Below are 14,178 nucleotides of genomic sequence, written 5' to 3'. Positions count from 1 at the left end.
CAGCTCTTGGCTGGCTGGAAGACATTTCTGCCCCAGGCAGACTTGCAGCAGGTGGGGAAGCTCCAGCCACCTCCTGGGGAGGATGACAGGCCTCTCTGTCCAGGAGCAGCTTTATCCTCCAGCCGTGATGTCCTGTCAGCAGGAGTGAGGCTGTGACACCCAGCAGCGCCCAACCCCCGAGAACACTAGCAGTGTGTCACCCCTCATCACGCCTGCCTGTTACATACCATGGTGAGGTGGTGACAGAAAGTGATGAAGCTCCACCCCATGCTACCTGAATTTCTCCAGCTCGGGCATAAAGAGCTGCGTTAAGGGAGCAGGAAACAACCAGGCTGGCAGAGCTCAAAGGTCGCAGCCCCCCCTCCAGCACCTGCTCTCCTGGCAGGTCAGAGTCCAGCTCCACCCCTGCCTGCAAAGAGAGGTCCGACAGCTGTCACCCCTGCAGCGTGACCTATCGTGACCTATCGAACAGGCGTGACTCTGCCTCACCGCAGCGATGGGCACTGGCCTCACTGGGAGGAAAGCACCCTGAATCAGGGCGTGAGAGAAATGCAAACTTCTGTCTTGCTCCTAACTCCGGCCAGCACAGCCAGGAGTGGCCCGTGCCCTCCCTCCACACCCACATCACCCTATAAAATTTATTGCAGAGCTCTTGTGAAGGGTTGAGCCAGTTAATATCCTGAACCACCATATCACCACTTTATGTACAAAGGGTATCACAGAGCCAATTTATCTTTCACCTCCATTTGCCTCTCATGACATCAGTCTCCATCACTGCTTAACCCCACAGAAGGACACAGGAGCCTCAGCCAGACCAGACAAGTCATCAGAAAGGCCAGAAGTAGTTAGTTCATTCACTTTATTTAGATCCTACATGAGGTAGGGACAGACAGATCCTGTCAAACTAGTTATAGCTTGTCATACTCCAGGGTGTTAGTGGAATAAACAAGAACACCTAGGCTACACGTGCATTATTAATCACCTGAAGCTAGTCTATGACAATTCAGCAAGCTGTCCTGAGGAGAGAGCGAGTGGTCCTTCTCCCCACTTGTCCCTACCCAACCTGTAAAGCTGCAGCTCCAGCACACAGATGTCTCCTCAGCCCCCTCAGCTAGGGGCACCAGCATCTTCCTCAGGATGGCAGTGCCTTGGAAATCAATCTCGGCCAACTTGAGACTGGGTGACAGGGTGGGGATGTGCAGCCTCTGGTTCCTGGTGCCCAGGACGACTCTCTTGCCCCAGGCCAAGCACAGCACAAGTCCGGGCCAAGGCACTAGACTTGTGTCTTGTCAAACATGGTGGGATACAGCTCATACCCACAGCGTTAGAATTAGAGAAGAAACATGACCCAGTGCTGAAGTAACACCTACTATAGGCCCCTGAGATTGGCCAGAGCTGAGCCAGGCTGACCTTTTCCACAATTCGCTGGGCCGTCACAGCAGCAATTCAGTTTGTGATTGGCTTTAAAGCACCACAGACTAGACAGAGGATCGCACAGAGGAGATGCGGGGGGCTTACCAGCTTCCCCTTTCCAGCTCCCCTGTACACAGCAAACTCAACAGCATCACCTGTGAGTTACCTTGTCATTCTTGCTCAGCAGCTGTGTTTGTCCAGGTACTGAGGACGTGTACTCTGACCACGTACTACAGGATCTCAGCTGAGACCTCACTGCAGCGATGGGCTCTTCCTGCAACTGGAAGGGCTTTCACAGGTCCCTACACTCCAGCAGTTGCTGCCATTCTCCAATATGTATACACTGGCCATAGCACAGATCAGACAGTAAAACAATGGTATCTGTGGTAAAACAATATTTTTCTCAATATGCTTGTAGGGGTTACAGCCAGACCACCCTAGATGAGCTCCCTTCCTGCTGGGGCCACAGTCGCGTTACTACACATTCTTTAAATAGAAATCCCCACCACCAGCAAGATCCTTCCCCCAGAGCTCCAGCAAGTCCTTGTGCAGCACTCTTTTCTCAGTGGCAGGAAATAAAGACAAAGGTGTGTGAGGTCATGGGCTAAAAGACCTCGATGGGGGAAAAGTAGAGAAATGTAGGAAAAGCTTTAGTCGGTAACTCCACAGTCATCAAGTGCTTCATGTTAGGGAGGATCTAGGCCTTAAGCCAGCAAGGCAAAACTGGAAGTCAGATCAGATGGCCAGGGCTCTAAGACAAGTCTCGAGCATCTACAAAGATGGAGATGTCACAATGTTTCCAGGAAAGGATTCCTCTGCGTCAGCCAGGCTCTGCTCTCAGCATTGCCCTTCACAGCAGCTCTCCCTCATCATGGAGGGCTGGACTGTGGATGTGGTTGATGAGAGGGAATAGAGCTGTCCATCTCATCCCTCGCTGAGAAACCTGAGCTGCTCTGGATATCTCCCTAACTACTTCAGTTATCCTCTGTCAGCTGCAGTTGCTGCCACCAAGGCCAGGGCAGCCAGTGGTCACCTGCTGGAGATGTCTCAGCCAGAGATAACCATTCCCCCACAGCGCGTCACCCCTAGCAGCCCCAGCTGGCTCTTAGCCTGCCTATTCCCAGAAGCAACATCAGCTCGCCCTCCATCAAATACTAGAGCCATTTTATCCATCCCATCCTGAGTCACTCATCAACCAACCATCCCCTCCCAGGCTACAAAGCACCAGAAAGGAGTCGATTTTTCTTGCTGCTTCTAGTTCTGCTCAGTAATTAATGTGGCCTCCTCACGATATCCCTTACTGACAAGTAGGCAAGGTTGAAAAAAGCAGGATCAATTCCACTCAAATGTCAGCGGACAGAAAGGATCTAGCACAGCTCATTTCAAATTGCAGCTCGATGCTGAAGACTCCTTCACCAACACTCCTGAGGCCAAGCCAGCAAATGGCAGTCCTTTCACCAGCTCACTCATGCCCATTTAAAGCACACACCCAAGGAAGTGACTCAGCCACCAGCACTGAAAGGAATCACACTGGCTCTGCCCCTGTCCACGCTTGTCACAGAAATCAGCCATAAAAGCCACAGAGCTCAATTCTGAGAACTCTCAGGTTTAGAGAAAACCTCCTCCAGCAGACAGGACTCCACAGCCACACCCAGCTAAGCTTGGAAGGCTCTGCCGCAGGCAAGGGCTGCCAGAAACAGCCTCCCCGCTCACCCTATACTTTTTCCACTCACCGCAATGCGGGAGATGGCAGCATGTTCTCTCTCCTGGTCCTACATCCCTCTTAGTACAAACGCCCTAAGCAGGTCTGGGAAAACAGCAGCTTTGGAGGAAAATGGTGAGGGAAAAGACTTCATTTGCAACTGGAATTGACTTCTGGATTTCAGACTCCTTTGACAGAGGATAAAAAGGCATATAGCTTTAAGACAGGATAAACCTTAACTCACAGCAACAAGTCCCGCTCCAGTGAAGCCCTAGTGATTCAGTGGCTCTTAGTAGTGGTGGTCCAGCAGACCACACAGGCTGAAGATGGAGCTGGGTGGTATAAAAGTGGGTGAACATCTGGTAGGTCACAGTGGTAGACAATGACTAGGCCTGCCCAGGACTGGGAAGATGAAGGAACATTTCCAACAGTCTTGAAGTTGCAAAGCTTTTATGTCCGCTCCTCGCTCACACACTGCACGTCCATCTGCTCAAGGAACTCCAGCCCTTGGTACCCAGCGGCTCTCTCCTGCCCTGGGGCAAAGGTTTTCCCTGTCCACCTGAAAACTCCACCTACCTCTCCACGGCAGAGGGGAGCAGAGCCAAGTGCTGCCATGCCTGCCACTGCTCTAATCCCCGCTGTCTGGGAGAAGAGCTTGGCCCTGCCTGGACATCTCCATGAGAACTAGAACAGATTAGTTGTAATACTGGCTTTTAGAAGAAAAACTAGGATCAGAGAGTCTGGGAGAAGAGCTGCCAGACCACCCACATGCCAAATGCAGAACTGAAGGTTACAGAGCAGCAAAGCAGCAGACAATTCCCACCTCCTGTAGGGGAGCAGCCTCCCCAGCAGTCACTGCTGTGCAAGGGGTGCAGGGAACCACAGTGGTCACAGGAACTAGGATTCTGTGCCACAGAAAAGCATGCGAGCCCATTCCTGACAGCACCCGCGGCCCTGCTGTGCAGCTCTGTCGTGACACCTGGTGGCCAGAGGCACCCCTGCCACCAGCCTGCCCCATTTCTTCTTAAAACTAGATAAATGATCTCATTTCCATTGACCTCAGATGAAAGCAGGAAAAAGGCAAGGGAATGTGGTTGGGACAGGCTGGGACACACTGAGCATCTCTGAGGATCCCTGTGGTCTCGGCAGCAGCTCACAGTTCTCTGTCCTGTGCTGTAGCCTGCAGTGCAGCTTTGTGGCCCTGCCCCACTTCTGTCTGGGGCAGAGCACAGCCTGGGAGAAGTGAGTTGTGAAGCTGAAACAGGGACAGGTGGAAAAGAAACTCATTACAAAAGCCTACCTGATGTATGAGGGCTGGGCCAGGGTTTCATTACTGCAATCACATTTATACTCCAAGCTAGCTCCCACCCTGCTGAAGACCCAAACCTCCACGTCCAAAGAGGTGCTGGTTACCACTGTCAGGAGCCAGGCTTCACTCCTCTGTGTTTATTATATATACACATCCTGGGGTAACGGGGGAGCTCTTCCCACTGCACAGTTTTGTCAAATGATTGTCCATGCTGCTCGGTCAGACTGCAATGTCACTCTTCCCACGGACTCATATCTGTGTCAATGGCCACACAGTTGTAGGCAGCATAGCGCAACTTCTCTTCACATACCTTTGCTCTGGAGATAGGGGGAAGGAAAAAAAAACCAAGCAGTTGCCATTGCTGCATTTGCCCACCAAGCGGACAAGATGCCCTCTGAGAATCACAGCAGCCACACGGTACAGGCTGGGGGATGTAAGTGTGGCAAAGTGATGCAGCCCTAGGTCAGCACCAAGGTCAAGAAGTGAGCCCAGACACATAGTCTCCCTCACAGATGTAGGGAAGCACCAAAACTTACGTGGCATAGTTGGGCAAGAAGAGGGTGCTGGAGCAGGTGGATGACTCTGGCAAAGCATCTGTCGTCTCAGAGCTTGGGGAGAAAGTGACAAATTGGTCAGAACCAGCAGGCCAGCAAGACCAGACAACACATCCCTTTGGTGTGGGATCTGTTAGCCTTGCAGCCTATAAAAGAATGGACTGACCCAATTTTGTCTGGATAGATGTAGATCCGTGCTGGAAGGCGACTTCTGCCAGTGACAAACCTGAGGAAGCGACTGCGATCCTCTGTGAAGGAAAAGCAAAGACATCAGCAGACCACAGAGGGATGTGAGATGGAGTACAGCCACTTCAAGGTATAGCCAGTGCTAGCAAGCACTTCCTTCAGCCCAGCTACTTGCCCTCTTTGGTTCCTATCTGTTCCCCAGGCAACGGTGAGGATGTTTCACTCTCCCAGTTCCCCGCCAGCTTGCAGGGCTGTCAAGGAATGCAGAGACAGAGCAAATCACTCACCGTTGGTGAAGTTGTTGAGTGCTTCCCAGAAATACTGAACACGGGTGTCCAATGGCTCAAAGTCCTCCAACCGGGCTGGTAGAAAGGATACAGAAAACGAGTTTATTAAAGATCCAAATTCCTCCTGGAAAATTAGAGCAGGACCCTGCTCACTCAAGGGTCCTCTGCCAGCACAGGAAGAAACCTCTATGGGCCTGCACAGTGTAGGCACATAGACCAAAGGTCTGAGGGACACATGCAGGCAGGCCCCTTCCAGAAAGCACATCCAGATGCACATCTTAGCTCCACAGAGGCTGCCTAGGGACGCCCCAGCCTCTACTCTGAGGCGCAGCATGGAGACAAGGGACAGCACCCAGCTGAAGGCAAGAAGCATAGAGGTCCACATACTCACTGTAATAAAGGCTAATATCCACCTCCCACATCTCTCCTTGCCCCAACACAGAGAAGACGGACTTGTTTTCATGGAAAGAGTTTTCAGCAGAGCCCTTCACTTACTGAGCTTCTTCAAGGCATCAACTGTGACTTCAGGGTCTCCACAGACTTTTTTTTCCAGCTCCTGCCAGGTGAGGAGGTCAAGAACAGCTTGAGGCACCACCTTCAGCAGCCCAGCCTGCATGGCCATGATCTGAAAAGGAGACAGAGCAGGTAAGCAGCACGTCTTGCCCATTTCCCTAGCTCACGGTTGAGCTTGGGGACTCACTGAACACAAGCCATGCGACTGCTCAGCAAATGCTCCAAAGAACCTGAAGGAGGGAACAGGATCCCAGAGACGCATCATTCAGGACGCCCATGTCAGAGCTGTGAATAAAACCCCATGCTTCCCATGCTGCTACAAGTCACTTTGCTTTTCAAGAACTCCATGGGCTCCAGGACCCCACCAAAAAGGACTGCCTACTATTGCACTAATGAGCACAGTGACATGAATCACAATGTATTTTACGTGAAAACGTATTTTACCAGAAACAGACTGGGGGCACTCAATGACCACTCATGCTACAGGACAGCATCACCTGCTCCTTGCTCTCCTCCAGCCGAGCCTTCTGCACCAGGCGGATGAACTCCTTGCGGTCCTCGTAGCGCACCACGGTGCTGCTGCCGTTGGGGATCAACTCCACCATGCGCTGGTCACTCAGCACCGTCGGGTAGGTCAGCTCATTCCCAAATTTGAATTCAAAGGTGTCCTTGTCCATGACTTCCATCACCTCAAGAAGCTTCACCTGCCCAAGCCCCAGTTGAGTGCTTGTTAGAGAGATGCCCAGTAGGCAGTGGTGTGTTCCTCATCTCCTCCCTTCCCAGGTAAGGGCTGGAGTGACTGTGACAGCAGCACAGCATAGGATACACTACCCTAAAGCTGTTTAGCAGACCCTGAGGCATTGCATGCTTGAAGCAGTAGTCAGCATGGCTCCATCTCTACATTAGCTATAGGATGCCTTAAATGCTAAAAGTGCCCTTTTTGTGTGTGTTTCTTTGACACAGCACAGGAGGACTCAAGTCCAACATGAGGACAGGGACAAAAATCACCACCTTGCTGAGTGCCATAAGGAATAGGACAGGCATAGCCGCCCAGTCCATCTCACCAGCACGGAGTCCACAGCAGGGAAGTCTTTGCTCCAGCTGACCTCCTCCCCTGTTAGCTGTTTCCATACGAAGCCAGGAAGAGCCAGGACCTGAGGACAACAGGGGTTTTGCTGAGTCTCTGTGAAAGGAGACATCCCCAAAGATGGAGATAGGGCTGAACAGTGCAGACACAAAGGAGCTTCCCTGCTTTCCCTCTCCACAAGCAGAGTTCATCATAGCCAAGCAGAGACCAGACAGACAAGCTTCCAGCTGCATCTCCCAAAACTCAGGCTGTGAACACTCCTAACCCCTCGCCCCAAATCCTGCCAAACACTTTTTGTCCCAGTGTGATCACAGAGCCCTCACATGCTCCTGTCAGACAGGCTGCAGAAGGGGGCTAATGACTCCCTTTGCAGCAAACCTCCACACTGAGTCAGGGTTGAATGCTTACCAGAAACTCCTTGCCCCTCAGAGCTGCTCCCATGATCTGCCCAATCCACTCATACTTAGGGAAGTCTTTACAGGAGGGATTGGGGACATACATGTCCCTGGCTTCTCCAGTGCCGTTACCCTACAGGAGCGAGAGGCAAAATTTCAAGTTGTGATCTCAGCGCAGCATGAAGCACCACAAACTCAGTTCCTACAGTGCCTCTGGGCATTTCTCATAACACAAGCAGGTTAAACCATCCATCCTCCTTGGAAATATTCCTAGTGAGAGACAAGTATCCAGGTACTTGTCAGGATATCCTAAAACAAGAAGCCACAAAGCAACCTACTCAACCCTTCATTTAGGAAAAGCTCCAGGCCAGTGAAAGGAGGTAGACCCCTGGCATGCGGGAAGACAGGGTCAGCACTGCATTGCCAGGCACAGAAAGATCTGCCTCAAATACCCCAACCCACAGCACCTGGTTGGATGTGCGCACAAAGAAGGGCAGAGGCACAGGAGTGTCTGCTGAGCTAGGACACAGCTCCTCCGACATGTCCGCCAGGCTGTCCCGAAAACCACCACCTGCAACCCCAAAAGAAGGGCATTTTCAATGATATGAACTCCCCATATGCTGACCCTCAGAGTTACGGAGCAAAGACGAGGAATTCTGGTCCAACTTGGCTCAGGGCTGAGCAGAAGGCTCCTGTCAGAGCCTTACTGCACTGGAGGAAATAAGACAGGAGACATATCATCCCTGCCTGGCCTGTGGAGGATAGCCAGAGGGAGCGTTGTCACTGTCAAAGCTGCAGTTAGTGATGAATGGGTCTGGCCCCCATTCCAGCAAACAGCACTCCTTATACAGCACATGGCCGAGGGTGGCAGGACAAGGCAACCTACCTTCCCTCTCTCCTCCATGGGCAGTAACACTGGGAGCTCGTAAGAGCCCCTATGGCAAGAGAGTCACCCCATCAACCACTGACTCTGTTCCAGAGGACCCGTTGCCTCACACAGCCCTTACCTTGGTCAATGATGCCCTCTGCGATGAATTTGCATTCCCACCACTGATCATAACGCAATGGCCACCTGCAGAGAACCAGGCATTGCCTGAGGTGTTGCTCAAAGCCAAGGAGGTGCTGGGGAGGCAGCAGGCACAGCAGGGACACCAGGGGACTAGGGTGGAGCAACCTGGTTTTAGGACTGGGCAAGATCTCAATCTCCAGAGACAGCTGACATCCTCAGTAGGGAGATGACACCTTGGGGAGCAGGCCCTGATCCCACGGCTGAACTGGCTCCTGCCCTAGCAAACCCTCTCCAGATCACAGGACACACACAGGCTTCCCAAACACCCTGCTGTGACAAAGGACATAGCTCCCAGCACTGCATGATCCTTTCCTCCCCCAGACACTGCTTACCTATAATCTAGAGGCTTTTCAAACTTGTCTGAGGGCTTCAGGCCTTCATACACCTGCAACAAGCAGAGAAGATCAAAGCTGGTACCCCCCTTTCCAGGGGAACCGGTGCAGATGAAGGCAGGAAATAAAAAGAAATCTGGTTTTCCTCTAAGCTTTAAACCTGGCTGAAGTTGATCTCTACATGATTTAGGAGCCCCTCAATTTTGGAAGGGGAACATAAATTACAGTGCTAACCACTGTAAGGAGTTTTCTGGCCTCAGAGGTACACTGAACACGTGTTAAACCTCACAGCAGACTGGACTGTTAGTGCACACACAGAACAATAGATCTTTTGGAGGTGGGGGTAAGAACGACAACAGGAAGATCGGCATTGCTGTAAAATCATAACACAGGACTGCATGCAGCTGCACTATTGCTCTCACAAAAGAATACTTTGCTGCCCTTTTAGTGTAACGAGATTGTTAAAGTCTAGACTAGCAACATGCCACAGAAAGCATCCAGATCAGAATAGAGACCTCAATGCAGAGATCCCAAATTCCTCCTAGATATTATTCATGGATATGGGATCATCAGTCCATGTATTTGTAGAGCTTATGAGTCATGTGAAGAGGCCTTAAGGACACCAGGTATCACCAGCTCCAAGTTGTCCCTTCCACCCATCTCCGCGCGTCTCATTTTTGTTCTGGAGTGCCCCCCTCTCCCCAGAGCAGCAGGGTCTCCTCCATGAGGGACAGTACCTGGGTGAAGACAGCGTTCTTGCAGCTGGGGTCCAGTGCAGGGTTGTCTCGGTGCTCCATAGCCAGGCGTCGGTTAATATAAAGCCGCGGCATGAAATTTGGCTTACTGGTCTCCGAGTCCTTCAGACACTGGGTAATCAGAGCTGTGCGCCTCTTGGACAGCAGCAAGAACTGCTTGATATGCTGCCAACGGGTATGTCCAAAACATCAGAAGTGCCTGGTGTCCCAAACATGTCACCTACTTCCTACTGAAGCCACTGCACCACCAGATCTCTCCCCTTCCCAGGGCCACTGCCTGCCACACAGACACACTCTCCTTGACAGCACTTGCTCCACCTCTGCCCTCTGAAATGATTTTGCTGCCCGGGTTAAGGGAGGTATGAAGCCCGCTCCTCCCTACATCAGTCATCATCTGATGCTCATGTCCTAATGCTGCTTAGATTCTCCTTTGTCCTCACTCTCACCAGAACGTAGGTCTTACTGTCCCTCCTTTAGGAATCAAAGCAAGCTCCTCTAAATAAACAAGAATCCTCAAATGCTTTGTGTCCAATGTTGAGATGACACAGGAATTACAGTGCTTCCTGACACCGGGCCTAGATACACACAGAGTGGGGAACCTGAGCAATGTCTGGCACAGGCATTGTGGGAGAGGATGTAAGGCAAGCACACAACTGGAGGGCTGAACTCAGTCTTACAAGAAAGAGGAAAATCAAAAGCTTATTAAAGCCAGAAAGAAGTTACTGGTAACAGCCTTGCTGCCTGGACACAACCAGCTCAAAGCTGCTGGCAGCAAGTGTGGGAACAGTGTCCTGGGCTCAGACCTCAGAGCGGATGTGTGTCCAGCTCACATGCCCAGTGCTGCTATGGTCCAAGTCCTTTTGAGGGTGAAGTGCTCTGGTTTGATTCTACTTGTTAGCCCACAGCTACACGTTTCCACATCAGCATTTCAACAGGAAACTAGCCTCTAAACAGTATCACCTTTCACAGCTTTAATGAACTGAACTCAGCTAGGTATTTCCCTTGAGCTGCACGGAAGGCAGCTTCCCTTGCCGCAGCCCAAGTGCAATCACCCTGACAGACTGAGGCCCCACAAGACACAGAGGGAACTGCTCACCTTGAGTTTGCTGAATGTGCCCACAGTGTGGTCCCAGGCTGGCACCAAGTGATGCAAGACACTGTCCAGGATCTTGACGATCCTAAAGCCCAAAGAACAAGGTACTGCAACGCAGGAGGGACACGGATCTGCGCAAGCCTATTCCAGACCAGACAGCTCTGGACACAAGCAGAAAAGTAACCGCTAATCCAAACCCAGCCTAGCATGGTCTTTCACATCCCACAGCTTTTGGCACTAAATTCCCACTCCCTGGGCACCGCAGGGATCTCGTGCCCCTTGCAAGAGGCTCTGCATGCACCTGCCCCACACACCACACAGATACGCTCTGCGCTGGCGGCACACAAGACACTATGAACTTGAGCTGCGAAATTCTTCTGGAATTGTAGGGGAATTACCCCAGAGAGCTCACTTTGTTCCCTCCAGGGTCCAGCATGCCTGTCCCAAGGGGCGTCACACAGCTTTACAGCTTCCAGTCATACTTGTGCTGGAGATGGCACCAAACCCTGCAGGCAACACCTCCCCACTTGTCTGCCCCCTTTCATACAGCACCTTTGAATGAGCACAGCCCGTCGGTACAGCAGGTCAGGGTCTGTTCCTTCCAGGCGAGGGTAGCGCACTAAATTGGGCAGCTGGAACATGTCAGCGCTGAGCCCCAAGTCCCTCTGTCGGGAGGACTTGATTTTAATGCCTCGGAGGCGAACATCAATCCCATCATCTGCCAAGGAAGACCACGGATGATATGCTAAGACCATGAGAAGGCAAGTTTTCCAGTGTGGGAAGTCTGTAAGTAAAGGCACTAGGAATGCGACCAGCTCCACCAGCTCTGGGGCTGGGCACTGAGAGCCTGAAATACCTCTGTGAAGAGGAAGCGGGGCATTTATAGAAGAAAAAAAAGACTTAAATAACTGAAGGCAGAGAAAGAGAGGATGAAAGCTGAGAGCTTGCAAACCTCCAGGTCTCCCTGGAGCCTCCCATGGTTCTTCCGCATCTCATCTGAAACAGCCTGCAGGGCCGAGAAGTACAAGCCACAGGAACAAACTCAATGTACAGTATCTTACTGGTGCATTATGGATGTGGCCATAACACGCAGACCTACCTCTGCACTCCACAATCCGGATCTCGATGACCGGCAGGTGTGTTGTCATGTCCTCAAGGACACACACATCCCCAATGTAGCTCCTGCAAACATAGCAGAGACAAGGGATGCAGAGCTGTTCCCTCACCAAAATCCACTTGGACACTTATGAAGGAAGAGGGTTTCCATCTTTTGAAATGGGAGCCTGCGGCAGGAACCCAGACCCAGTTGCCTATGACATGGCCTGTACTGGATACCTGAACCTGCTGGTGCCTCAGGTCCAGGTGACATGATCCCGATGGGTCCCACAATCGGATTGGGAAAGCCCTGACATCGTGCCATCTGCTGCTGTAGGCAGAGCAAACCCACAGCTCAGAGATGGAAAATGCCTGTCCCAAGGCCCTCGGCCTCTCACGCCAGGCTGGTGCTGGCATGACTGCTTAGGGTCAGGGTTGTCCAGCACCTCTGGCCCCTGCAAGTGTCACACTGTCCTCTCCACATCCATCCACTCACTCATCAATGCCAACATCATTCAGTTTCTTCAGGTTGTCTCCCTCGCCCCCGTACACAGCGACCCGCTTAGGCATGAAGTTCTCATCGGTGGTATCCACTGTCAGCAGGAGCTTCCTGCAAAGGGAAGCATGAAATGAGAAGGTAACTGCACCTGAACACCCACCACTGCTCCCTCTCATGGCCTAGTCACACCTGTTACCAAGCACATGCAGCTGGTGCTGGGATCCCCAGGTACGTGTGACAACGCCGAGACCCCTTCGAGCCCAGCGCGGGAGGAAAGGCTGAGAAGCAGGGAGCACAGAGCAAATTTAGCTCATGGCAGACTTGTGCAGAGAGCAGGGGCTGCAGGGCTTGCCCTAGCCACAAGCAGCATGCAGGGGAGAGGTGCCTCACTTGACAATGGTGCCTTTCTTCATGTTGGGCCGCACCCAGTGCTGGCCCTGGGACCCGTCACTCTCCCAGTATGTATCGGCGTGGCTGTCGGTCAAGCATGACACATTGAAGTCCCCCTGGAAGAGGGCAGTGAATGAAAGGAAGATCAGATGGGAGTAGGATTAACTTTCCCTTAGTGGTTACTCTTATCATGAATCTTAGAGCCAGCCCGTCACTCTCCCAGTATGTATCGGCGTGGCTGTCGGTCAAGCATGACACATTGAAGTCCCCCTGGAAGAGGGCAGTGAATGAAAGGAAGATCAGATGGGAGTAGGATTAACTTTCCCTTAGTGGTTACTCTTATCATGAATCTTAGAGCCAGAGGGAGTCAAACTGGTTGATTCCCTTTGCTAGGCTGTGAGTAGACATAGGACATTGAGGATGCCCTTCCAAGGTGCTTGGGGTCTCACACACAGCACAGAATATCAAACCCTCCCTAAAATCTGCTAGCAGCTAATATTAGCATTTGCTTCTCCAACCACAGCCCCTCCAGGGGCCACATCACACAATATGCTGTGTGATGTTCTCTAGGCTTCTCTCCCACAGCTGCAAACACAGCACAGCCCACAGCAGCACATCAAAGACCATTCATGCTCCCCAGCCCCACAGCACAGGCGGGCTGATGCAGCCTTGTCCCTTTAACCCACCGTGTAGGATGAGACATCGATGCTGTCCACATACTGCTTGACACTACCCAAGTTCTCATCCTCCTTCCCGATGTGATCGTACAGGAAGTGCACCAGGTCTTCATCACATTCATAAGTCCATGTTGGGGGCACAAACCTATCAGGGAAAAGGGATTAACGGGCCTGGAGAGGTAGGGGTAGCCTGGCTAACAGGTCAGGGAAGACAGTCCATATCCTGCTTGCCTTGGCCTTGCCCTGTTTTCTGCTTTGTGAAAGGCTTATCTAGGACAAGACTGTGCCAAGCAGAGCTGTTCCCCACTGCCTGTCTTCCCCTTCTCTCCCCCCCGGAGTCTGCAGGAGCTGGCTGGCTGAGCAGCCAGGGAGAGACAGTAGCTTGCACCCAACCACTGCAGAAGCTGGGAAACAGCTCGTACCGAAGCTTCTCTACTGCAGCCTCATCCTGCTCCATGGGCTTGGGCTTCGCTCCGAGGCGCAGGGAGTACGTTAGATCCACCACCTGCTCCCATCTGAAACAACCCGGAGAAGAGGGCAGTGAGAAAATCCCAGGGGAAAGAAGGAACTGGTGGTCGAAGAGTAGCTGGAAGGGGAAGATTTGGGTTTAAAGCTTCATTGCACTGCATCCTCCATCACCTCCCACCTCATCTGCTGCCCTTTCTTTTCCAAGCATCTCTACTTCTCCCAGCCTACGTCCCACTAGGCAGGTGACAAGCACAGTGACCGATCCAAACCCAGATCGCTGCACACCTGGCATCCCCCTTGCCTCTCTTCCACTGAAGAGGTGGCCAAGCAAGCAGGGTCTCCTCAGTCCAGGAC

General features: G+C 52.2%; 1 protein-coding gene across 1 annotated transcript; it reads right to left on the bottom strand.

The window, feature by feature from the left end:
- Positions 1–4,546: 4,546 nt before the first annotated feature.
- HECTD3 (HECT domain containing E3 ubiquitin protein ligase 3) lies at positions 4,547–13,871 on the bottom strand (the record flags this gene model as incomplete). The annotated part of the gene is made up of 19 exons (XM_010136560.1): positions 4,547–4,741; positions 4,961–5,032; positions 5,145–5,226; positions 5,452–5,526; positions 5,947–6,076; positions 6,462–6,668; positions 7,029–7,118; positions 7,460–7,579; positions 7,914–8,017; positions 8,454–8,518; positions 8,848–8,900; positions 9,585–9,767; positions 10,699–10,780; positions 11,248–11,413; positions 11,795–11,877; positions 12,287–12,400; positions 12,680–12,795; positions 13,366–13,501; positions 13,779–13,871. Coding segments are annotated over 19 exons (2,056 nt in total), but the record flags the coding sequence as incomplete, so codon positions are not given.
- Positions 13,872–14,178: the final 307 nt, after the last annotated feature.

Source organism: Buceros rhinoceros, unplaced genomic scaffold (assembly GCF_000710305.1).
Source record: "Buceros rhinoceros silvestris isolate BGI_N320 unplaced genomic scaffold, ASM71030v1 scaffold37205, whole genome shotgun sequence".
NCBI lineage: Eukaryota > Metazoa > Chordata > Aves > Bucerotiformes > Bucerotidae > Buceros > Buceros rhinoceros.
The sequence above is the reverse complement of the archived record's forward strand: the minus strand, read 5'-3'. Positions and strand labels throughout refer to the sequence as shown.